The sequence below is a fragment of the Crocuta crocuta genome, unplaced genomic scaffold (genome assembly GCF_008692635.1).
Source record: "Crocuta crocuta isolate KB4526 unplaced genomic scaffold, BGI_CrCroc_1.0 scaffold751, whole genome shotgun sequence".
Taxonomy (NCBI): Eukaryota; Metazoa; Chordata; class Mammalia; order Carnivora; family Hyaenidae; genus Crocuta; species Crocuta crocuta.
In genome coordinates this window covers 2,475,805-2,500,316 of record NW_027530353.1, presented here as the reverse complement: position 1 = coordinate 2,500,316, position 24,512 = coordinate 2,475,805, and the positions used below count along the sequence as shown (strand labels likewise).

General features: G+C 60.5%; 2 protein-coding genes across 3 annotated transcripts in view; one reads left to right on the top strand and one right to left on the bottom strand.

Moving 5' to 3' along the window:
* Window positions 1-13,057, top strand: part of CCM2 (CCM2 scaffold protein) — a 23,207-nt gene extending 10,150 nt beyond the window's left edge. Inside the window, exons 3-10 of one of the 2 annotated variants that reach the window (XM_077765799.1) lie at window positions 4,569-4,652; window positions 5,030-5,213; window positions 8,735-8,871; window positions 9,994-10,129; window positions 11,126-11,183; window positions 11,306-11,448; window positions 11,736-11,870; window positions 12,630-13,057. In XM_077765799.1, the coding sequence (XP_077621925.1) occupies window positions 4,569-4,652; window positions 5,030-5,213; window positions 8,735-8,871; window positions 9,994-10,129; window positions 11,126-11,183; window positions 11,306-11,448; window positions 11,736-11,870; window positions 12,630-12,910 (1,158 nt within the window). In that variant the 3' untranslated portion in view covers window positions 12,911-13,057. Of the gene's footprint in view, window positions 1-4,568; window positions 4,653-5,029; window positions 5,214-8,734; window positions 8,872-9,993; window positions 10,130-11,125; window positions 11,184-11,305; window positions 11,699-11,735; window positions 11,871-12,629 lie in introns of those variants that run through there. The other variant, XM_077765798.1, reaches the window with a different exon arrangement.
* A 1,470-nt stretch (window positions 13,058-14,527) lies between these two features.
* On the bottom strand, window positions 14,528-21,809 carry NACAD (NAC alpha domain containing). The gene is made up of 7 exons (XM_077765837.1): window positions 15,980-21,809; window positions 15,733-15,860; window positions 15,573-15,647; window positions 15,113-15,259; window positions 14,921-15,070; window positions 14,701-14,823; window positions 14,528-14,615 (listed from the first exon to the last, which is right to left on the bottom strand). Exons 1-7 carry the CDS (start codon window positions 21,807-21,809, stop codon window positions 14,601-14,603), a joined length of 6,468 nt encoding a protein of 2,155 aa, XP_077621963.1. The 3' UTR covers window positions 14,528-14,600.
* Between the last annotated feature and the right edge of the window lie 2,703 nt (window positions 21,810-24,512).

The window sequence follows — 24,512 nt, the reverse complement described above, 5'->3', positions numbered from 1 at the left end:
CCCAACCTCTCCCCCCGCCCCTGGCCCCTGGGAGCCCCCATTGTACCTTCCATCTCTGTGGTTCTGACCTCTCCAAGCGCCTCACCTAAGTGGCATCCCACGGTGTTTGTCTTTTTGTGACTGGCTTATGTCACCCGGCGTAATGTCCTCATGGTATGTCCATGATCTACCTTATGGCAGGGTTTCCTTCCTTTTTTCTTCTTTTAAATTTTATTTGTTTTTGAGAGAGAGAGAGAACTAACAGGGGAGGGACAGAAAGAGAGGGGGACAGAGAATCTCAAGCAGGCTTCGCACTGTCAGCACAGAGTCTGACACGGGGCTCGAACTCACAAAACTGTGAGATCATGACCGAGCCAAAAACAAAAGTCGGATGCTAACTGACTGAGCCCCCAGGTCCCCCAGGGTACCCTTCCTTTTTAAGGCTAAGTCACATTCCATTGCGCAGATGGACCCCCGTTTGGTCGATCATCTGTGCATCCACGGACAGACCCCACGTTGCTTCTATCCTATGGCTTTTGTGAGGAGTGCTGCTGTGAACATGGGTGTGCACATGTCTCTCTGTCATGAGCGTAGGTGTGCACGTGTCGCTTTGAGGTCCTGCTTTCCAGTCTTGTGGGTGTAGACCCAGAAGTGGAATACGGCGATTCGATTTTTCATTTCTCAAGGAGCCAACACACGGTTTTCCCCAGCGGCTGTGTCATTTCCCCTTCCCGCCAACAGTGCACGGGTCTCCGGTTTCCACATGTCCTCACCAGCATGGCCTTTGCTGTCTGGATGGGAGCCATCCAAATGGGCGTGTGCACTGGTGTCCGGCTGTGGCTTTGGTTCACATTTCCATGCTCAACGGTGCTCTTATGTGTGCGTTGTCCTTCTGTACATTTTCTTTGGAAAAATATCTGTTTAAGTCCTTTGTTTTTTAATTGAGCTGTTTAGTTTTTGGTTGCTGAGTTGTAGGAGTTCTTTATAGATAGACTCTGAGTATTTGATGGAGACTAATTGCTCTGTTTTCTTTTATTTCCCGTGCTTTTGGTGTCATATCCGTGAAATCATTGCCAAATCCAGCACCATGAAGCTTTTTCTCTGTTTTCTTCTAAGACTTACTGCTTTGGGTCTTGCATTTAGGTGTTTTATCCATTTGAATTAATGTTTGCGTGTGGTGTGAGGCAAGGATCTGACTTCATTCTTCTCTGTGTGGGACTCTAGTGCCATTTGTTGAAATGACTGCCATTTGTTGAAATTTCATCAATGAAATCATCTCCATTGATGGCCTTTGCCGCCTTGTCGAAGATCAGCTGACTGCAGATGTGAGTGTTCATTTCTGGACTCTGTTCTGTTCCCTCAGTCCATGAGTCTGTCCTTACGCCCGTACCACGTCGTTTGGTTATTGTAGCGTTATAGTGGATTTTGAAATCAGGAAGCATGAGAATAGAAGAAATTTAATACTGATAATGTAGATAAGCATGTGTGTTTGACTTCTGTGCGTAAATAAGGAGCAGATGGAGAGGCATTGGCTAACTGCAGATCTGTGAAAATATTCTAGAATCTTCATTGATTAGAAGTGAAGTGTGAGCCCGTGATTACACGTGCTCTTTCAGAGGGAGAGTCCCAGCCCTAGAGAGAGTGGGAACCAGCATACATTTTAGTTTTATTCCCTCTCCTCCACCCTCAACTTAGAGAAGATGAAATAGAAAACTAAAAAAAAATTTTTAATGTTTACTTTTTGAGAGAGAGAGAGACTGAGTGCCAGTGGGACAGGGCAGAGAGAGAGAGGGAGACACAGAATCCAAAGCAGGCTCTGGTCTCTGAGCTGTCAGCACAGAGCCCGACGTGGGGCTTGAACCCACCAACTGAGATCATGAACTGAGCCGAAGTTGGACACTTAACCTACTGAGCCACCCAGGCGCCCCTAGAACTTTTTAGCACGAGCATGTGTCTCCCTGCAGAGCTGCAGCACCCGTGGACAGCTGTGGAAAGCAGCGTTTCTGAAGTTTAGTCTGCTTGACTTGTGCTGCTATGTCCGGTGTGCACTTCTGCCGTGTTCCTCCTCTGTATGAGCAGTGATCACCTGGCACAGCACAGGGGGACCAACTTGGGCCACCATGTTTCCCTTGCTTGCACTCGGTCATCTTCAGAGTGACCTGCCTGCTTGGTTCCCCAGTCGGAGAGGGCTCTGCAAATAAACACAGTTTGATTTCTTTCCCAATATGTACCTTCTGTTTCCTTTTCTTGTCTCTTTGCATTAGCTAGGACTTCGATACAGTGTTGGAAAGCAGTGGTGAGAAGTGACATCTTGTCTTATTCCTGATGTTAAGTGATGTTCAAGCATGTCACCATTAATGATGGTGGTAGCTGTAGGTTTTTTGTGCACACTCTGTATCAATTTGAGGAGATTTCTTTCTGTTCCTCCTTTGATGAGTGTTTTTTATCATGAATGGGTATTAGATGTTGCCAAATGCTTTTTCTGCAACTATTGATGTGATCGTATGATTTTCTGTTTTAGTCTGTTGATGTGTGATGGATTACATTGGTTTATTTCTCAATTTTGAATCAGCCTTGCCTACCTTGGATAAATGCCACTTAGTCATTGTAATTATTTTTATACCTTGTTGGATTCCATTTGCTAATATTTCATTGCAGATTTTTGCATTTCTGTTTATGAGAAATACTGATGTGTAGTTTTTCCTTTCTTGTAGGATCTTTGATTTTGATACTAGGGTAATGCCACCTCATAGAATGGGTTAGGAAATGTTTCCTCTGGTTTTATTTTCCAGAAGAGATTATAGAGAATTGTATAATTTCTCCCTTCAGTGTGCGGTACGTATGATTCACACATGAACCTGTCTGGGCCTGGTGCTTTCTGTTTTGGGAGGTTTTAAACTGTTGATTCAATTTCTGTAACAGATCTATTATGCCTGTTCAGATTATCCATTTCTTTTTCTGTGAATTTTGATAGTTGGGTCTTGCAAAGAATTTCATTATGATTTGAGAACATACTGCGTACGGTTTCCAGTATTTTACATTTGTTAAGGTGTATTTTATGGCCCGGAATGTGCTGTCCCTTGGTGAATGTTCACGTGAGCCTGAGAAGAATGCGCTCTCCAGCTGTTGGTTGAAGTCGTCTGTAGATACAGTTGTATCCTGTTGATCGAGGGTGTTGAGTTCACCTGCGTCCTTGCTGATTTTTCTGCCCGCTGAAGAAAAATCTGAGTCTTTCCGCTTCTGATAGGAGTGTTGAAGTCTCCAGTTGTAACCATTAAATCCCTCCAATTCTGTTTGTCGGAGACAGTTTTTATTTCCCCTTTGCTTCAAGGAGAGGCTCCCCAGATACAGAAGTGCAGGTTGATGGAATTCTTCAAACACTTCAGTGTTCCTTTCCTCTCCTGCTTGCCTGGTTTCTGAAGAAAAGTCTGATGCCGTTCTTACCCCTGTTCCTCCGTAGAGATGGGGCTTTTTTCCTGTGGCTTCCTTCAAGTTCTTCTCTTTGTCTTTTTATTTTTTACAGTGTAAACGTGAAATGCCTTCGGTGTAGGGTTTTCCATTTTTCTCTTTTCCCTCTTTCTTCTGCTTGGTGTTCTTTGGGCTTTCCGAGTCTGTGGTTTAGTGTGGGTCGTTATGGTTTCAGGTATTTCTTATTATTTCTTCTTCTTTCTCTTCTTTTCTTGGGGGTCCCGTGACACATATGGTGCATCTCCTGTCATTTTCTTGCCGTGTTTCAATATCCTGTTCTGTCTTCATGCTTTTTCTGTGCTTTCTGGTTGACCTGTCTCCACACTCACTGATGCATCCCTTGACCGTGTCCAGCCTACAGATACATCCGTCAAAGCCGCTCTTCAGTCTTCATTCTGTCATGGTGATTTTGATCATTGGTGTTTCCCATTGATCCATGTTTAGGATTTCCATCTTTCTGCTTATGTCACCCATGATGCATGATGTCTGCTTTTTCTCTCAGAGTCCTTAGTGTATTGATCACGCTGCTTAGAGCTTTGGGTCTAATAGTTCCTGGGAACAGCCCTGTCATAATCTGCATCTGGTTCTGATGCTCACCCTGTCCGTCCAAACAGTGTTTTTGCGTCTTAACGTGCCCTGTAACTTTTTGTTGAAAGCTGGACAAGATGTATCAGGTAAAAGGAACAGAGTTAAACAGGCCTTGCATGTGAGGTTGTGCGTTGATCTGGCTGGAGGCCGATGTGTGGGGGCAGGGTCCACTCTCATGGTTAGTCTGCCTCTGTCCCCCAGTGAGCCTATGCCCCCTGGCTGCCAAGGGCACACCTGCCCCTCACTTTGCTTCCCCTTCTGGAGAGAAGGCTGGGGGCCAGAGTCAGGGGTTTCTGTCCCTGGTGGCGCAGGTGCTGGGAAACGAGTTCTCCTTGTGGGAGGACCCTTGTGACAAAGAACAGAACGCTCTGCTCACAGTGTGGGATGGCAGTACGTGTGGGAGCGTCTCCTCCACCAGCGGTTTCCCCGGGAACTCAGAGCTTACCAGGCGGCGGGCCTGGTGTCAGCAGACAGGGGCCGGGCTGTGCCCTCGGCACACCCTTGGCTGATCTCCCTTCCTCGCTTTCTCTCAGTACTTAGGTCAATTAACGTCCATACCAGGATACCTGAATCCCTCCAGTAGGACCGAGATCCTGCATTTCATAGACAATGCAAAGGTAACCCCATCCTCCCGACCCTAACCTCTAACCCTGCCTCTGCTCCAGCCCTTCACTCTGACCTCTGACGCTCCCACCCTGATACCAGCCCCTTGGTCCTCTGACACTGGGCCTTCATGGCCCCGTCCTGTCATGTAATGGGTGCGCTTGGCCCTTGGCCATAAAGACTGTTCCTGTCTGAACATGACCTTAATTCTTCCTTGTGGTCTCGGGCTGTTTCCAGAACTCCTGTTTCACAGCTGTGTAAAGCACGTGCCATAGGCCGAACCAAGGTGGCTCCAGGCATGGCTCTGCTGGAGGGCGAATGCCAGCCTTCGCACAGGCGGGGCTCCCGGGCACGGCCGGGCCTGCGCCTCTGATGTTCTGGTCCCTTCCAGAGAGCCCACCAGCTCCCCGGACACCTGACCCAGGAACATGACGCTGTGATCAGCCTGTCTGCCTACAACGTCAAGCTGGCCTGGCGGGACGGGGAAGACACCATCCTCAGGGTCCCCATCCACGACATCGCCGCTGTGTCCTATGTGCGGGACGACGCCTCGCACCTGGTGGTCCTGAAGACAGGTATGGACCTGGGAGGCGGGGCCGGTGGGTCCTCATTGGGAATAGCTGCCGTGGCCTGGTCCCTGGGAGCCGGTCTGAGAACCTGCTGGAGCCCTGCAGGCAGCAACTCCAGTGTCGGGTCAGCCACGCCGGGCCACCGCACCCAGGAACTGGCCCTCTGGCCTCTGAGGTCAGCCTCGGCCAGAGGAGGTCAGGGACCCGGGGAGTGGTGGGGGCAGGAGGAATAGGTGAGCCGGCCCCTCTCACTGTGGGGCCCGCGGGTGTCTGGTGTGGCCCCCCTGGGACGCCAGAGTGTTCTCTAGGTGTGTGGGTGCGGTGCAGCCGCAAAGTGCACCTCAGCTCGGCCCCCTCCCCGCCAACCTTTGGGCCCTGCCTTTGGCTACGGCTTCACAAAGCTGGGTGCGAAGGTGACACCAGACTGTCCATGAGGCCTTCTGTGTGTGTCCTTGGAGGAGAGTTGGGAGGACCCTAAAACCAGGCCCCCCCGACCTGCACCTGGTCCACCACTCCCCTGGGGTTGGAGCTCTCCCGACGGGCCCCCCATTGGGTGCCATGGCCGCTGCCTGGTCCCCAGTCCCTGGGACACAAGGAGAGAAATCACAGCTTTGCTTGAGCTCCTCTCGTTGCTCAGGGCCGGGTGCGGCCCTCAAGCCATTCATTTCTAGCAGGCCTGGGGGCAGGGCCTAGGGGGGGCCAGGGGGATCCACCCGGAGCACACGTAGGGCAGTGTGGGTGGAATGTTTTTCTGCCAGAGGCTGGCAGTTCGTGGGGCATCTGAGAGACTCTCTCAAGAGGCCGGGCCCAGGGGAGGCTTCTTACACATGCCCCTGAGCTGCCCTGGGAGTGACAGCCCCTCTGCTTGTGTGGCTGTGGCTTAGCACCCCTGCGTACGCCACACATCACACATGTTCACACCACACGTTCACACCACACACACCACACACTCACACCACACAGTTCGTACCACACATGCTTGCACACATACCACACACATTCACACCACATGTTCACATCACACGTCACACCACACAGTTCATAGCACATGCACATATACCACACACATTCAGCTATACACGTTCACACCACATGTTCACACCACACACACACCACACGTTTACACCACACACTCCATACCACACAGTTCGTACCACACATGCTTGCATACATACTGCACACGTTCCACCACATGTGTTCACACCACATGCACACATACCACACACTCGCACCACACACACACCACACTACATATACTCCCACACACAGCAGACATGTTCACGTGACACATACACACCTACTCACTGTACCACACCCACACCACACACATTCACACTACACACACACCAAACATGCCACACACACCACACCTCACACACATGCAACTCACACCCCTGTTCTGACCCACTGCACATCTGAGGGAGGTCCCCTCTGGTCTGCTTATCCTTCCCGTCGCTGAGCATCTAATGTTTAACAGTGGGCATTATTTCAGGTTGAAGGTCATGATGCTTCCCATATGCAACCATTTTAATTTACAAAATTGGCAGTTTGGTGTGTCTCAGACAGTAGAAGGCACAGGCCTTGGGCCTCCTCTTCATGTACCTCTCCATGTAGGCCGTGAGGAAGCCCCTGTTCTCCTGCCTCACAGATGGGCCGCCGGAGCATGGAGGCCGAGGGACTGGAGGAGGGCCTGCCGGAGAGGTGGTGGGGCCGGCGGCCCAGGAAGCAGCACTGGGGGTGCTCCCACCACTGCTGCCCAGTGCCGCCGTGGCTGCCCGTTGCCCTGCCTGGGGGCAGACGGTCCTCCGGGAGGCCTGGGGTCTGGCAGCCTGAGGAACCGAAAGCAGTGGGAAGACGGGCCGCCGGCAACGTCGAACCTGCTGGGTGGAGAGCTGGGCTCCCTGGTGTCCCGTGTTGCGGGACATGTATCCGTGTTAATTGTTCAAGCCAGTTGCTAGGAAACAGGGAACAGATTTTTCTAGAGGGAGAGAGTGAGCTCCATAGGAGCCGCTTTGCAAAATGGGATGAACACTTGAGAGCGTTCGAGTTGAAGGAAGAGAATGCATCCACGTGTCCCCGGCCTCCTCACCGTTCAGCGGCCAGCCCTGCAGCGAAGGCCTGAGACCGGGACCCTGTGCTGGGCCGCCATGTAGGAGGTCGTGAGCAGAGTGGCCGCAGCACACTGGCGTGGGCAGCTGACATTTGTGAAGTGTGGTGCCCCTGTGCACCTCTTTGGGTCCAGGCTGCGCTGGTGTGGAGGGCGCGCTTGGGGGTCAGGCCTGGCCGTGGGGGCTTCCGTGCGGCACCTAGACATCCAGGCTTGCTGAGCTGGAGCGGCCTGCACAGTCTTGTGGGGGGTGTTCCGTGGATGGACGGGGACAGGCAGCAGCTGCAGGGACAGCCAGTGGCCAGTGGGGACGCTGTTGGGGGCCAGACGTCGGCTTGTCAGAGACCGCACATGCTCACTGGGTGTGGCTCTGGGGCTGCACATGCTGTTTCCTTGGGAACGGCCACGGAGCTACTTAGACTGTCCTCGTAGCCACAGAAGTGACAGGAAGCAAGGGAAACTAGCGTTCGTGTGTATCATGCAGCCATTTGTGTCCCAGATGTGCTGGCGCATCACCAGTACGACCATCATTAAGACATCGCGTGTTCTTCGTTATTCCCGAGACCCTGTGTGTCGTTCCCAATCTCTGCATGGCGCAGGATGGACTTGTCACACCTCACGTGCTCAGTGCCTGTGGCTGATGGGGGCCCACGCAGCCCTGGAGTCTAGCTGTGGCCTTTGTGGGGCTCGGCCCGTGTGGGGTGCTGCCCGCCCTTCAGGGCCCCAGTCTCTGCGGGCACAGCTGTCTTGACTGTGGCTTCCCCTGCGTGGTTCCTGTCTCCCAGCGACGTGTGGGCTTTGGGTGTCCTCTGTGGTTGCCCCCAGACACCCCAGCATTGGGGCACTGGAGGCTCCGCCTCCCACTTCTGCTCCCAGGGGCCGCTGAGCTGACAGCCCAGTGCTCCCCACAGGGCAGGGGCCTCCCCCCTGCACGGCCCCAGGGCACCTTTGGGAGGTCCTGTGTGGAGTGTTAGAAATGTGGGCTGGGGCCATGGGACCCCTCCTGGCCTCTGCTCCTCTCTTGCCCTTGGGCCTGGCCCTTCAGCCCCCACACCTCAGTTTCCCCATTTCCTGTCAGAATTGTGCTCATGCCCATGGCTCAGTGACGCTGTGAATGGAACCCCGGGAATACCTTCTTCTGTGTGGGTCGGAGCAGCCAGATATCGGCAGTTCCACATCTCAGCCTAGGATTTTTGCACCATCTGTAGCAGGGATGCCAGAAGGCCCCATAGGGTGTCGGCCTCAGTGAGCAGCCACCAAGGGTGAAGGCGTGGCTAACGTGTTCCCCGCCTTGTTTAGAGGTGGGGGAAGGGCACACATGGGGCAAGCCTGTCCCTTACCTGAGCCAGGTGGGGGCTGCCCACAGCCTGCTGTTGAGCTCCCACACCTGCCCTAACCTGCCGCCATGCTGACTTCTCAGCCCAGGACCCTGGCATCTCCCCCAGCCAGAGTCTGTGTGCAGAAAGTTCCAGAGGCCTCCCCGCAGCCTCCCTGTCAGAGAGTGGAGTAGGGCCTGTGGAGGCGTGCTGCCTGGTAATCCTGGCGACGGAGAGCAAGGTGAGTAGAGGATGGGCCCTGGGACTCAGGCCCACCCACACCAGGTCCCTGCTCCTCCCAGCGCTGGCCCAGACCCCACCCATAACCCAACTCAGGCCCCCCCATCCCAGACCCCGTCCACACCCTACCCAGGCCCCTCCACATCCCTGATCCAGACCCCACCCACAACCCTGACCCCACCCACACCCCACTCAGGCTCCTCCCAGATGCCCGCCCCTCCACCCAGACCCTGCCCCAGGCTCCTCACACACCCCGAGCAGGCTCCACCCACATCCTGACCTAGACTCTTCCTACAGTGCAACCCAGGCTCCGCCCACACCCTGATCCAGACTTCGCTCACCCCCTGGTCCAGGCCCCGCCCACACCCTGATCCAGGCTCCTCCCAACACCTGTAGTCCAGGCTCCTCCCACATGCCAGCCCAGGCCCCTCCCACAGCCTGCCCCGGCTCTGCATAGGCTCCTGCTAGCTGCGCTGAGTCTGGTGCCTTCAGGCTGTGCTCCTTTTTCCTTCCAGGGGCCTCACCCCTTTTTCTCCAATGCTGATGGGGGTGGTGGTCACCCGTACCCCAGGCTGTGCCCTGAGAGTGGCGAGTGCGGGCTTGGGGCTCCCCAGCTGCCTCAGGGCTGGCAGCCTCCGGGAGCTTCCTGGTAGCCTTTGGTTTCGTTTATGTCTGTAAGACTGTGGGGGGGACCCCCGCCCTGCGGGAGCCTCTGATCAGTGCCCCTCCTCGGCTCTGCCCACCTTTCAGCCAGGCAGCTCTCCTCATGGGGCTGTGTCTCTGGCCTGTCCCCACTGCAAGCCCCTCCAGACACCGCCCCATGTCTGGGGACAGAGCCGCCCATGACGGGACCCACATGCGTGTGAAGCCGTGTGCTCTCCTGAGCTTAGGGCAGCAGAGGGCCGGGAGTTGGGGGGCCAGGGCGGTGGGAAGATGGGGGCTGGCGGCTGATGCACCTACTGCCTTGAGCCCAGAGAGCCTTCTAGACTTCTGGACGTGAACTGGTCCCCTTGGGGCCCGGCTGGGTGGTGGGAGGCCCAGGGCCCTGGGTCCCAGTGTCTGTCTGGCACCTGAAGTGCCGGGCAAGCCGCCAGGGAGGGTCCAGCTTTGTTCTGCACGGCAGGTTGCCGCCGAGGAGCTGTGCTCCCTGCTCGGGCAGGTCTTCCAGATCGTGTACACAGAGTCCACCATCGACTTCCTGGACCGAGCCATATTCGACGGGGCCTCCACACCCACCCACCACCTGTCTCTCCACAGCGGTATGTGGGCCCCAGCGGACAGAGGTGCTGTGGGTGTTGACCCGCGGCCTGAGTCAAGGCAGTTGGGTTCCCTCGCCTTGGCTAGCCTGGTGGCTTCCCGCGTGGCTGGGGGCCAGGCAACGCTGTCTCAGCCAGTCGCCTCACTTAGCTCCGAACAGAGGGTCAGGAGGGGCTTGGAGCACTGGGGGCTGGAGGGTATGTGTGGGGAGGAACCCCCAGACCTTGCTGCTCTTGGGGTGAGGGCTTCCAGGACCCAGGCTGCCTGGGTGGTGGGCATGTGGAAGCCACCCCCTCTGGTATCTGGGGAACACTTTTGGGTGCACTAGAGCAGGGACGGGCTTCACTCACATGGCTGGCTCACTTAGGTCCATGTTCTTCACACCAGGAGTGTGCACTTGGTTCCCACCACCAGGAACGCCCCTTGCTTGTCCCACCCACCCCTCTCAGAGCTCACCAGCTACACAGAGTGGTGTCTGTGTCCTTCATGGTCAGCATCACCCAGACCTGAGGTCATCTGTCCGATGTTTCCCCAGGAGCTGTTGTCCGCTGGGCTCTGCCGATGTGAGAGTCTCAGGCGCTTGGGGGCCGTCTCTGTCCTCAGGGAGTAGCTGTCCCCGCATGGAGCTCCCCGCGTCCAGGCCAGGGTTCAGATCTGCCTCTAGATTGTGGCTCGTGCCCCCCTCGGCAGCTGTGAGATGTGGGGCAGGTCCTCTGACCTCTGGGATTCAGTTTCTCATCCAAAGGAGGCAACACAGCCCCTGGGACGCTGCTGGCGCCCCCAAGTAGCCTTTTCCTTATCCTTGGCCACTGAGCGCCCCCCACCCCCCGCCTCCCCCTTGGTATGTCCTCTGAGACCAGAGCGATGCTGCTTAGGCCCAGCTCTGCAGCAGGTGGTGTGGCTCACATCTTCTGCCTGGGGCTGGGCTGCTGAACCCCATGCCTCCTGCCCATGTAACCGTGGGCAGAAGCTGCTTCTGACTTTTGCGATCCCCACAGACGACTCTTCCAGCAAGGTGGACGTGAAAGAGCCATATGAGACGGAGGTTGGCACTTTGTGAGTAGCCCGCCTGTTGCCCCTCGACCCTGTCAGCCTCCCCAACTGCCACGCTGGGCGCCCCCTGGCCGTCACCCGGCATCCGCGGTGGAGCCAAGTGCCCATGGCCCCTGTCCTTTCAGCTCCTTCCCTGAGTGCGCGCATGCAGGCGGCGTCTCGCCCTTGTCCTTCTGTATGCAGACGGCGCCTCACGCCAAGACAGTCAGTGAGAGCGAGCTGAGCGCCACTGCCACCGAGCTGCTGCAGGACTACATGCTCACGGTGCGCCCGGCCCAGCCTCTGCCATGGCTGCTCCCCAAGGGGACGGGGGTGGGGAGGTGTGTGGGCTGGGGGAGCAGGGACAGGTGACTCTGCTCATGACCTTACAAGCTTCTCTGTGTGTGCACGCGCCCTGGTGGCACAGCTGGCCCCGGCTCCATGTGGACACACTCCCTTGGGGCACGTTTGTGGTCAGAGGAGGGTTGCTTGGTGGGCTCCTCATGGATCTCAGTCAGGATTCCCCCTCCTGTAGGATGACAGCGGCTACGGGGGGAGAGGATAGTGGCTGCTGTGGNACCAAGCTCTCCTCGCAGGAGATCCAGCAGTTTGCTGCACTGCTGCACGAGTACCGGGATGGGGCCTCAGTGCACGAGTTCTGCATCAACCTGCGCCAGCTCTACGGGGACAGCCGCAAGTTCCTGCTGCTCGGTGAGTCCCTTGGGTGCGGCCGTGTCTGCCCGGAGGGCTCTTCCCAGTGACCAGCAGGACCTGCCTGCGGGAGGCAGACTGAGAGGAAGCTGGGAGCTGTGTGCGGCTAGAGGGATGGCAGGGGTGTGGGTGTGTGTGTGGTGGATGGCTTCCTAAAGGAGGTGGCACTTGAGTGGGTTTTGACGGGTGATTAGGAGTTCTCTGGGCAGAGAAGCAAAGACACCACTACTGGCTCTGAGCTCAGCACCTTAGGTCAGTGCGGTGGGCAGGTGGGATGTGGTCCTGTGTGCCTACCCACGCCCTCTGCGGGGTGATGGGCGCCTGTGTCTTCAGATTGCTGACCTTGAAGAAGGCAGCTAATGATGGTGGCTGCCGAAGGCTCCCGGGCTCTGTCCCCCCTGCACCCCGCCCCCCCCCGCTTTCTTGGAGGCAGTGGTTTGCCCTTGTTAAAAATGCCACCTGCTGCATATAGGTTGAGCTCTCGCCTAAGACCCCCAGCCTTCCCACCAGAGTCAATTACCCAGTCCCCCGCCCATTCCTTTGTGCCTGGTTCTCATGTAGAAGAGTGGGTGGTACCCCTGGCGGTCGGGCCCCCTCTGTTCTTCGCTGGGAGGCAAGTGAGCGCCCTCCAGCCAGGACCGAGGCAGGGACTAGGGGCCACCTGCTGCAGAGCCAAGACGCCCAGCCCCGCCCCATGGTGCCCGTTGGGGGCAGGGCTGGATGCGGGGTGGGAGCATCAGGCACACCTTGTGTCCGCAGGTCTGCGGCCCTTCATCCCGGAGAAGGACAGCCAGCACTTTGAGAACTTCCTGGAGACCATTGGGGTGAAGGATGGCCGGGGCATCATCACCGATAGCTTCGGCAGGTACCGGCGGGCGCTGAGCTCCGCCTCCACCTCCACCTGCACCGGAAATAGGGCCACGGGCAGCTCAGATGACCAGTCCGCCCCCTCAGAAGGGGACGAATGGGACCGCATGATCTCGGACATCAGCAACGACATTGAGGCTCTGGGCTGCAGCATGGACCGGGACTCCGCCTGACCCTCTACTGTGAAGGACGTGCCCCGGGGCGCTGGTGCATGGGCCTGCCCCCGGAGGGGTCCTGGGGGGGCCCTTTGGTTTTGCACACGACATTTCTGTCGAAACTCTGAGAACTTTGAAGAAGTTTACCGCGATGTGAATGATTCACCTGTGGTCCTGGTGTGCTTGCGATGTAGCGGCCAGGGGGCCCGGGTGTGACCCCCTCCCCCGAGTCCCTAGTTCCTCAGTCTCTCTGCCACCACAGGTGGGCCCCACCGCAAACCCGTCCCCCTTTCCGTGCCCTGAGAGCCCGGGGTCCTGCTCTTGGTCTTCCTTGCTGGTCCCCCTTCTGGGCCCGTGCACATAGGAGCCAGTGGGGGTGACTCGGGCTGAGGTCTGGAGCCTGCCGCCGCGGGTGGCTGACACAGAGAGCCCCTCCTCACCCGGAAGGTGCCTCAGCCCCGGGAGCCCCCTGGCAGCACATGCAGGAGGCCTCAGGCCGAGCGGGGCTGGTGCTGGGGCCGTAGGGAGGGAGGACAGTCCTTGGCTCATAGGGAGGGAGGTCAGGGTGGAAGGAGGGATCTCAGACTTGGCCGTGGCCTGGGACGTCCAGGAGCTGGTGGTGGGCCTAGGCAGGCAGAGCTAAGGGGCCGTGCAGTAGAGTTCTAGATGTGTGTGCAAATCAATCTGTTCTGGAAGCTTCCAGAACAGCTGAAGACATCCAGTCAGGACTGGCCTCTCCCCAGCCCACCATGGGTCTATGGAGCCATAGCAGGGGGTGAGGGGAGGGGGCCACAGGATGGGATGTCTAAGTGTCCTGTGTGGACGGCAGGAACGGTTCCCTCCCCTCTCAGGGCCCGCTCCCACGTGGCCCCACTCAGTGGGCATTCTTGGACTTCAGAGAAAACATGGGGAGGATGCATGGCCCTCCAGGGCTGGGTACAGTGAGGGGCCAAGGACTCTGGGGACCAGCCACTGTCCCATCAAGCACCTTTCCACAGCTTGAGCCACAAGCTTTGGGCCACAGCCAGGTGACCACTTACATTCTCTGGGCAGGATTGGCACCCTGGACGTGGATGGTCCCTCCCCCGTCTCCCGGGGACCCCCACCCTTCAGAGACACTTAGGGACAGAGCCCCACCTTCTGTGGACACAGGACCGCCATTCTCTGGGAGATATGGGACAGACCCCATCCTCTGGGTCACGTGGGAACAAAGCCCTGACCTCTGGGAACATGGGGAGAGGACACCTACCCTCTAGGGGCACAGAAAGACCACCACCCTTTAAGAACACAGGGGACAGACCCCCATTCTCTAGGTCACGGGATGAGGACCCCCACCCTCTTGGACATGTAGGCCCAGATCTCTGCACTCTTGGGACATGAGGGGAGGACCCCCACCTTCTGGGGACATGTGGGGACATGCCCTGCCCTCTGGGGACAGGGGGAGGCCACCACCTCTGGGACATGAGAGGGTGGGACCACCACCTTTAGGAACATGGGATAGATCTCCACCCTGTGGGACACGGGAGGGGACCCCTCCTCCTCAGGCTCTGCATGGGTGCAGGAAGTATGTCCACCCCTTCCCAAGGCCCACTGGGCCGCGGCCTGCCTGGGGCGTCGGAGCAAGAGCAGAGGCACTGAGGAGACACCCATTTATTGAGCAGCACAGCTGGGGGGGGGCGGAGCCATGGCGGGCAGGCGGCAGCAGCGGCTACATGGTGAGCTCCTGCAGGAAATGTGGAAAGAAGGGCAGGCTAGAGAAGGGCCGGCAGGGCCAGTGGCAGGGGTCTGGGAGGGGGCCGGCCACTCACCATGATGGCGTTGACGATGTCGCTCTGGTTATCCCTCAGGGCCCGCACGGCCCTGGCCCTTGACACGTTGGCCTGTGCCATCACCAGCTCGATATCCCGGAGCTCCAGCCCGGCTTCATCCACCTGGCAGGAGGCGGGGCAGGCAGGTTCTGGGGCTGCCTCCACCCTGGGAGAAGCCCCGAGACACCCCTCCCGGCCCCCCTGCGGCCCTGGGCCTCACCTCCTCCTCCTCTTCCTCCTCCTCCTCTTCCTCACACTCGGGCCTCACCAGTGGCCCAGGCGTGGACTCGGGGACCAGGGCGGAAGGCTCTGTGGGCACTTTGAACTTCTCGGCGGCGGCCCTGTGCACTTGCTGTGACAGGTCCTCGATCTGCAGCAGGGCACACAGCTGTCAGTNCTCAGACAGCCAGACCTTGGCCTCCCCGAAGACCACGTAGGTGTCCGAGGCTGGGCTCTTGAAGACATCGGGCTTGGCGATGACAAAGAGGATATTCTTGGACTTCTGGATGGTGATCCTAGTGACACCTTGGATTTGCCGCAGGCCCAGCTTGGACATCGCCTGAGGGCACAACCGGCTCAACCCTGGGCCTTGGCCAGGGGGTCCCAGGCTGGGGTGGGGAGGGGGAGGCGCAGAGGAAGGCAGCACGCTGATGGGGGGAAGGAGGGCTCTGCAGCTGACTCAGGGGGACCCTCTGGGCTTTGGGCCCACCCTGCTCCGGGTGTACATGGGTCCCCGGCTATGTACTGGTGTCCGGGACTGCATTTACCCAATGGTTCCTCCAGAGCCATTTGTCACCCATTGGGTCTGATGGGTCCCCTTATGCGACAGACCCCTCCCAGTGGAGCACCCCAGCCCACCCCCCTGCACCCACCTTTCGGGCCTTCTTCTCACTGCGACTCTGCTTGGCTTTGGTGACGGTCTCCTCACTGCCACCACCTGCTGAGGCCTGGGGATGACAGGGTCTGAGCCCCTGAGGGGATGGTGGGGAGGGGTGCCCTCCCAGGGCTGCACCCTCCCCCCTGCCTGGGCACCTGAGCTGGGCACTGCGCGCCCCGCGCTCCCGACAGGTCCTGCTCCTCTGGTTCTGCTGATGACTCCCCGTGGCTGTCGGAGTGCTGGGCCGATCCCTGGCCAGATCCCGGGGCCCTGGGTGGCGAGTCTGGGGAGGGGTGTGTGTGAAGATGGCCTCTGCCTTCTGACTCGATACCCTGCCCCCCTGCCCCCCCTCCACCCAGGACCGTGCTCTGCCGTCCCCCTCCCCGCCACACCCCCACTCACCTTCCTCCAGGCTGTCCTGGTCATCCTGCTGCTCGGCAGCTGAGGCCGGGAGCCCTCGAGGGCCAGGAGGCACTTGGCAGGGGGCCGAGATCCGCCAGGCCTGGTCTTTGGCATGGGTGTCCCCCGTGGGGGCCGTTTTGGGGCTGAGGAGGAGGGAGTGGGGCAGGAGGCCCGCACAATGCGCAGCCCCCGGAGGCTTTGCGGTTCCTGAGAAGGCAGCTGCTGCCCGCTGGGCTCCTGCTTGTGGTGGCTGGAGACCTGGAGAGCCCAGGGACTCCTTGCTCTCCACCAAGTCTTCCCCGGAGCCCTGGCAAGGGCAGGGGGTAGGAGGTGCCTCTGTGGGGACACGGGGAGCAGAGGGCTCAGGGCCTGGGAGCCTGTCCAGGGGCACGCTGGGCAGGCCTTTGGCAGGGCTCTTCGGGGACTGTGCTGGGGACGAGCTGGGGGCTCTTGGTGCCGCCTGTGCCCACGCCCCACTGCCTGGGCTCAGCACAGGCTCCTGATGCAGAGAGGGTGCTGGTGAGTGGGGGACAGGCTCTTTGGGGCAGCCCCTGCCCAGTCTGGGCACAGACCTCAGTGGGGACTCTGAGCAGGAGCTGGGCCCCGCCTCCGAGGCCACAGCAATGGGAAACCCAAGCCCTGGGTTTGCGCTTGCCTCCGCTGGGCTCTGGGGTGACACTTGGCCCACCTCGGGGCGAGCGACAGGATGTGCCCTCCTAGCCCCCTGGGGTGCTGGCTCAAGGCCTCCAGCCTGCCGATTCTCACTCCTCGGGGCTTCCTTTGGGGCCAAACAGGGCCCACCTGCATCGGCAGCGTGCACACGAGGCCTGGGATGGGCTCCCTGCTTGCGTGCTGCTTCCTCTCCAGCGGAGGCAGGCGTGGGTGGGGCCGTGGCCTCCGCGGCAGGCTCAGGGCATTCTAGGGCCTCTCTGGCAGGTTCTTGGGGTGCTAGGGCACCCATAGCAGGCTCTGGGTATTCTGGAGCCTCTGTGGTAGGCTCAGGGCATTCCAGGGCCTCCATGACAGGCTCAGAATGTTCCAGAACCTCTGTGGTAGGCTCGGGATGTTCCAGGGTCTCCGTGGCAGCCTTAGGATGTTCTGGAGTCTCTGTGGCAGGCTCTAGGTATTCCAGGGCCTCCGTGGCAGACCCAGCATGTTCTGGGGTCTCCATGGCAGGCTCAAGGGCCTCCATGGCAGGCTTAGGAAGTTCTGGAGCCTCTGTGGGAAGCTCTGGGTGTACCAGGGCCTCTGTGGCAGGCTTAGAGTGTTCTGGAGTCTCCATAGCAGGTTTAGGAAGTCCTAGAGCCTCCGTGGCAGGCCCAGCATATTCTGGGGCCTCTGTGGCAAGCTCAGAGTGTTCTGGAGCCTCCATAGCAGGCTTAGGAAGTTCTAGAGCCTCCGTGGCAGGCCCATCATGTTCTGGGGCTTCTGTGGCAGGCTCTGAGTGTTCTGGAGTCTCTGTGACAGGCTTAGGAAGTTCTAGAGCCTCCATGGCAGACACAACATGTTCTGGGGCCTCTGTGGCAGACTCTGAGTGTTCTAGAGCCTCCGAGTGTTCTGGAGCCTCCGTAGCAGACTTAGAAAGTTCTAGAACCTCCATGGCAGGCCCAGCATATTCTGGGGCCTCTGTGGCAGGTTCTGAGTGTTCTGGAATCTCTGTGGCAGGCCTAGGAAGTTCTAGAGCCTCCATGTCAGGCCCATCATGTTCTGGGGCCTCTGTGGCAGGCTCTGAGTGTTCTGGAGGCTCCGAGTGTTCCGGAGCCTCTGTAGCAGGCTTAGAAAGTTCTAAAGCCTCCGTGGCAGGCCCAGCATGTTCTGGGGCCTCTGTGGCAGGCTCTGAGTGTTCTGGAGGCTCCGAGTGTTCCGGAGCCTCTGTAGCAGGCTTAGAAAGTTCTAAAGCCTCCGTGGCAGGCCCAGCATGTTCTGGGGCCTCTGTGGCAGGCTCTGAGTGTTCTGGAGGCTCCGAGTGTTCCGGAGCCTCTGTAGCAGGCTTAGAAAGTTCTAAAGCCTCCGTGGCAGGCCCAGCATGTTCTGGGGCCTCTGTGGCAGGCTCTGAGTGTTCTGGAGGCTCCGAGTGTTCCGGAGCCTCTGTAGCAGGCTTAGGAAGTTCTAGAGCCTCCGTGGCAGGCCCAGCATGTTCTGGGGCCTCTGTGGCAGACTCTGAGTGTTCTGGAGGCTCCGAGTGTTCCGGAGCCTCTGTAGCAGGCTTAGGAAGTTCTAGAGCCTCCGTGGCAGGCCCAGCATGTTCTGGGGCCTCTGTGGCAGACTCTGAGTGTTCTGGAGCCTCCGAGTGTTCCAGAGTCTCTGTAGCAGGCTTAGGAAGTTCTAGAGCCTCAGTGGCAGGCCCAGCATGTTCTGGGGCCTCTGTGGCAGGCTCTGAGTGTTCTGGAGCCTCCAAGTGTTCCGGAGTCTCTGTAGCAGGCTTAGGAAATTCTAGAGCCTCAGTGGCAGTCCCAGCATGTTCTGGGGCCTCTGTGGCAGGCTCTGAGTGTTCTGGAGCCTCCGAGTGTTCTGGAGCCTCTGTAGCAGGCTTAGGAAATTCTAGAGCCTCTGTGGCAGGCCCAGCATGTTCTGGGGCCTCTGTGGCAGGCTCTGAGTGTTCTGGAGCCTCCATAGCAGGCTTAGGAAGTTCTAGAGCCTCCGTGGCAGGCCCAACATGTTCTGGGGCTTCTGTGGCAGGCTCAGAGTGTTCTGGAGTCTCCGTAGCAGGCTTAGGAAGTTCTAGAGCCTCAGTGGCAGGCTCAGGATGTTCCATGGTCTCAGTGGGAGGCTCACGATATTCCAGAGTCTCAGTGGCAGCCTCAGGGCATTCTGTGGTCTCCACGGCCGGCTCTGGGGGGTGGTATTCTGGAGCCTCCATGACAGGCTCAGGATGTTCTGGGGTCTCTGTGGCAGGCTCAGAATGTTCCAGAACCTCTGTGACAGAATGTTCCAGAACTGTTGTGACAGGTTCTGAGTGTTCTGGGTCCCTCATGGCAGGCTCAGGATGTGCTGGGGTCTCAGTGGCAGGCTCAGAATGTTCTAGAACCTCTGTGACAGGCTCAGAGTGTTCTGGGGCCCCCATGGCAGGCTCAGGATGTTCCAGAACCTCTGGGACAGGCTCAGAGTGTTCTGGGGCCCCCATGGCAGGCTCAGAATGTTCGGGAACCTCTGTGACAGGCTCAGGGTGTTCTGGGGCTTCTGTGGCAGGCTCAGAATGTTCCAGAACCTCCGTGACAGGCTCAGAGTGTTCTGGGGCCTCCGTGGCAAGCTCAGAATGTTTCAGAACCTCTGTGACAGGCTCAGGGTGTTCTAGGGCTTCTGTGGCAGGCTCGGAATGTTCTGGAACCTCCGTGACAGGCTCAGAGTGTTCTGGGGCCTCCGTGGCAAGCTCAGAATGTTTCAGAACCTCTGTGACAGGCTCAGGGTGTTCTGGGGCTTCTGTGGCAGGCTCGGAATGTTCTGGAACCTCTGTGACAGGCTCAGGGTGTTCTGGGGCCTCCGTGGCAGGCTCAGGATGTTCCAAGTTCTCAGTGACAAGCCCAGGGTGTTCTGGTGTCTCCGAGACAGGCTCACGGTGTTCTGGGGTCTCCATGGCAGGCTCAGGGTATTCTGTGGCCTCTGTGGTAGTCTTGGGGTGCTCCAGGTCCTCCATGGCAACCTTGGGGCATTCTGGGGCCTCCGTGGCAGGCTGTGGAAGGTCTGTGGCTTGTATGACAGATTCAGGGCATTCTGGGACCTTCATAGCAGGCTGTGGGGGGTCTGCGGCCTCCGTTTCAGACTTGGAGGTACCTGCAGTTCCGCCTGAGGCCCAGAGTGTCCCAGTGTCTACAGCCGGCTCCACTGGGCTGCCGTCTGGCTGGGCTTGGTTCCAGGCCGGAGGCTCCAGGCCTCCAGTGCAGTTAGTGTCCCTCTTCTCAGGTGCTGGCCTCGGTTCCAAGGTCACTTGTCCTTCCTGCTGGGTTGTGGTGGCCACAGGCTTTATCCCTGGGGTGCAGCCTGCATCTGCAAGCAGGGTCTGAAGGCTGGCTGTAGGGGCACACCTCTGGCTCGAGGGGAGGCCTGTGTTCTGCGGGGGCTGGGGTGGGGCCACAGAGTCAGGGTCCTCGGGTAAGGTGCCATCGATTTCTCCCGGCTGGGACATGGGGCTGGCCGCATTGGCAGACCCCCAGCCTGAGGGGAAGCCTGTGTCCTGCAGGGGCCGGGATGAGGCCACAGAGTCAGGGTCCTGGCCTGCTTCTTGCTTCAGGGTCTGTGGAGAGTCTGGGCTTGGCCTGAGGCCCCCCTCTTCCAGGATAGTGCAAGGGGCCAGGCCTACGTTGGCGCTGTCCTCTAACGGCAGGGGCCGAGGCATGACCGCGACAGGCACTGGACCCAGCATGGAGCCCAGCTCCTCCCCCCAGGCCTGAGAGGTCACCCCGGTGAGGCCTGGGGCTTCCTGCAGGGCGGGAGGGGCCGAAGCGGCGGCGGCAGCAGGCTGCCCGCCTGAAACAGGGGCCACCCTTCTCTCCCAGGCACCCAGTTCCTGGCCGGCCTCTCCCTCGGAGACCCCAGGAGCGGACCCCCCAGGGCTGTCATGCAGCAGGGTGGCAGGCTGCGCATGGGGCTCCCCGCTGTACAGCCTCTCATCATCTGCCCCCGTGTAGGAGGCGGAGTCGGGGTCGGATGAGGCTGCTGAGGTGTCGTCCCGGAAGGCAAAGGCCTCGTCCATGCCCTCAGTGATGGAGAGGTCAGACAGCGACTGCAGGGAGGAGGCGAACGTACTGTCATCCTCTCCCTCCCCGGCTGGGTCCCCTGCAGAGTCCTGGGCATCCTCCTCCTCTTCCTCCTCCACCTCCTCCTCCTCCTCCTCCTCAGGGTCCCTCGGCGTCACCTCCACAGCCTCCACCTGAAACAGGAGGCTGCCCCGGAAGGGCAGGAGGGAGGCGGGGATCATGGGGTCATTGGCCAGGAAGTCCAGCTCAAAGAAGTGGCCATCCCGGCCCCAGGAAGAGCTGCTGTCCGCCGAGATGCTGGACTCCGGGGACGGGGGCCCGGGGGGCCCAGTGGGGGGCAGCTCCTGCTCATCTGCCACAGAGCCCGGTGGGGAAAAGCCCCAGCCCGAAGGGACATCCAGCCCTTCGGCCGGGGCCAGCAGGCTCAGGGAACAGGACGGGGACGAGGCCCAGCTGTCCCCATCCGCCGTGATGTAAGAGCCCGAGGGCGAGGGCGGCGGCGAGTCCCCCAGCTCGGCCTGGGTGTCCCGGGCGTCCCTGCGGGGCCCCAGGCTGAGGAGCGGGGCACAGGCGGTCTCAGTGGGGGTGGAGGGAGGTGTGAAGTAGGAGTCGGGGTCTGGGGGAGGGCAAGGCACAGGAGGGTCACCCTGAGAACACAACTCGGGGGGTGGGTTCAGGCTGGGGTGCCCACCTTCCCAGTCCCTGAGCTCTGGCAGGGCTGCCCTGGGCGGCGGGGGCGCCCAGCGGGTCTCCTCGCCCATTACGATTCGGGGCTCCAGGGTGGCTGGAGGGGGACCCCCGGTGGGCCGGGCCTCAGGGGGCCCAGGGCTGGGGCCACCTTCTGCGGGGACTGCCCAGGCCAAGGGGGTGCTGCGCAGCCCTGCATCCCAGCTGGCTCCCTCCGGTGGGGGCCGGGCGCCCGGCTTGCTGGGCAGGANGATGGGTGCCGGCTTCCCTCTGAGGCTCCGCAAAGGTGAGGCTGGTACCCCTCCCCTCAGGTGCCTGCTGGCTGGCCCCCAGCCCTCAGTCTGCAACCTCTGGCGACCGCCAGCGACAGAGGCCCCGCACTCCACTGCTCTGGGACACTGCAGGCCTCCGGGCTCCTGTAACGCGGGGGTTGGGCCTCTCTTCCTCATCTCTCTCCTCGCTGCCTCCACCTGAGGCCAGCCTGCCCCACCCGCACCCACTCCCAGAGCTGACAGGGGAAGCAGACTGCTTTGTGCATGTCCTCAGGCTGGGATGAGAGGTGGGGGCAGCGCTGCCATGGGGATGGGCCAGGGAAGGGGGCAGCTGTGAGGGACGGGCCCTGGGGGCTGCAGGGTCGCAGGCCAGCAGGGACTCTCCATGCTGGCAGTGGCTCCTTGGGGCTGGAAGGGCTCCACCCTCTCCCCACACCCCCACCAGGAGCACGTGAGTGGGCCCCCTGGGGTGTTACAGGGGTTGCCTCTAGGGGCTCCTGCCCTACCACACTCACCCATGATCACCCCACAAGCACTTCTGTGCCCCGGCTTTCTGTCTGCAAAGTGGAGTTCCCGCCAGGATTAGAGGGGAAAGCTTTCACGAAGGGGCAGGCCCCATCCCAGACTACCCGCAGGCCTGCAGCCCTGGCTGAGCGCAGGGCCATTGGGCCATACCACTGGGATTCTGAGAAGCGGGTGGCCGGGTCCCCTGCAGTGTGACAAACACCCAGCACCTGGAGATGGGTGTGGTGGGCGGGGTTGGGTGGAGACCGGCTCTTGGCACTGAGCCCAGAGTGGTGCCCTTGCTGACCTGCCGCACTGGGGCAGGGAGAGGGCAGAGCTGGGCCAAGGGGGCAGTGGAAGGGAAGCCAAAGGTCAAAGGTTTTGTAACCATCAAGGTCATCAAGTGGTCTGAGCAGAGCCAGCCCGAGACCCTGGGTCTGGGGAGTCCTAGCCTCCACCTGCTTTACTGGACCCTCGAGGGAGGCCGGGCTGCTGGGCCTAGCACTGGCCACATTCCTGGGTGACTTACATCCATAGCAAGGTGCCCTTGGCTCTCCAGGAGCCACACATGGCTGACCTCCTGCTGGCCACCCTGGCTGGTCCTCCCAGACCCAGGCAGGCCCCCTCAGCCTCCACTGACAGTGCTGACCTGGCCTCTCCAGGAAGGTGGGCCTGCACCCCAGCGCCAGTGCCCCAGACCCTGCTCCCCCAGGACAGCCCGGCGCTTGCGGCGGCCCCTCTGCCTTCCCCAGGTTCAGGCTCCAGTCCTGCTCCGCAGACCCAGGCCCAACCAGTCACTGGCCCTGGGGCAGCCTTCAGGCATCTAAGGGCCAGGGGTCTCTTGGCAGCAGCTGAGACCTGAACCACCCAGGACTGCCTGGCCCAGGGCTCCTAGAAGACAATGGGGCGGCGGCCCAGAGGGCTGGACGGGGGCAGGGAGCCCCAGAGCCAGGGGATGCTCACCGCCTCTCGAGAGGCTTCTGGCTCCTGGAGGACACACTGGTTCCACCTGCCTTTCCCCGCAGTCCTGAGTTGGGGCTTTTGGGCCGTTGGGGGGGTGGGGTGGTCAGGATTCAGGTGCTCGAAAGGGCAGGAAGCCAAAAGGACACGGGAGGGGACGGGGAGGGGGCTGGCTGGAGAAGGACGGAGCGGGACGGGAAGGGAGAGGCGGAAGGTGGCTGAGACGCACGCAGGAGCGGGAGCCCGAGACCTCACCTGTGCGCGGCCCGGGCCCGTCCACCTCCGGCAGCAGCAGCTCGGCGCGGGCAGCCTCCCCGGGCATGGCCTGACCGTGCGCCCTTCTCTCGGTGCCCGGTCTGTCCGTGCGTCCGGCCGGCCGAGCCTGCGCGGCCACCGCCCCTCTGCCAGAGGGTGGGGGTCAGCGGATGATGTCAGAGGCGCCCCGCCCGCCCANTTTTTTTTTTTTGAGAGGGGGGCAGGGGGGGGAGGGGGGGGGGGGAGGGGAGTGCAGCCTCCCCCCTCCCCCGACCAGGCTGCGCCCTCCTTCCATGCCGCGCAGCCCCCCCTTTCCCGCACCATCTCCCCCTTTAATCGTAGGAGCCCGACCCCATGGGCCATCACGCCTAAGCCGGGCCTGGCAGAGACAGGGTGGGGACAGTCACCAGAACTCGGGCTGCGGGGCCCTCGGCGCCTTGGGGGAGGTGGCAGCGCGGTCCTGGTGCCCGTCCTCCTGCGCCCCGCCCCCGCCCCTTGCCTCTATCGCGGAGGTGAGCTGGGGCCGCAGCTCCAAGCTCATTGGCTGGTCCTCGCAGTCGGTCTCCGTGGCAACCGCCTCCGGGCTCCATGGAAACCAGAGAGCATGGAAACCAGCGGGAGCGCGGGGAAGGCTGCCCCAGGGAAGGGGGAGCGGCAGCCAACCCGGGTTCCCGTCCGGGTCTGCGCGCCCGCAGCTCGGCTCGTGGGCGGAAGAGGAGACACGGCTTCCCTCGCCCCGGCCACACCCCGGGGGCGCAAGTGTTCCCGAGCCTCCCTGAGCTGTGCCATCGCTCGCAACCAGGCCCTCCCGCGCCCGCACCCGCCCAGTGCCAGGCTCCGGCCCGGGGACACAGATGACCATTGTCGCCACCCCAGAACTGGGCGCAGGCAGAGAATCAGAGCGGCCATTGTCGTGGGCAGGGGTGGGGGTAGTGTCCCCCACCCTGTCTGCCGCTGGCGCAATCCCGGACACACCGCGGGGCTGGCTTCCTGCCTGCACAGGGCCCCAGCGGCGCCATGCACACCCTGAGCCCTGCTGCTTGCACCCTGTCGCTTCCTGGCAATGCTGGAAACCCATCCACCAGTCCCCCTGATGGGCGCCCCTTCTCCTCTTCCTCCCCTTTCCCCACACCCTTCATCCTCACCTCCCAGGCTTCCCTA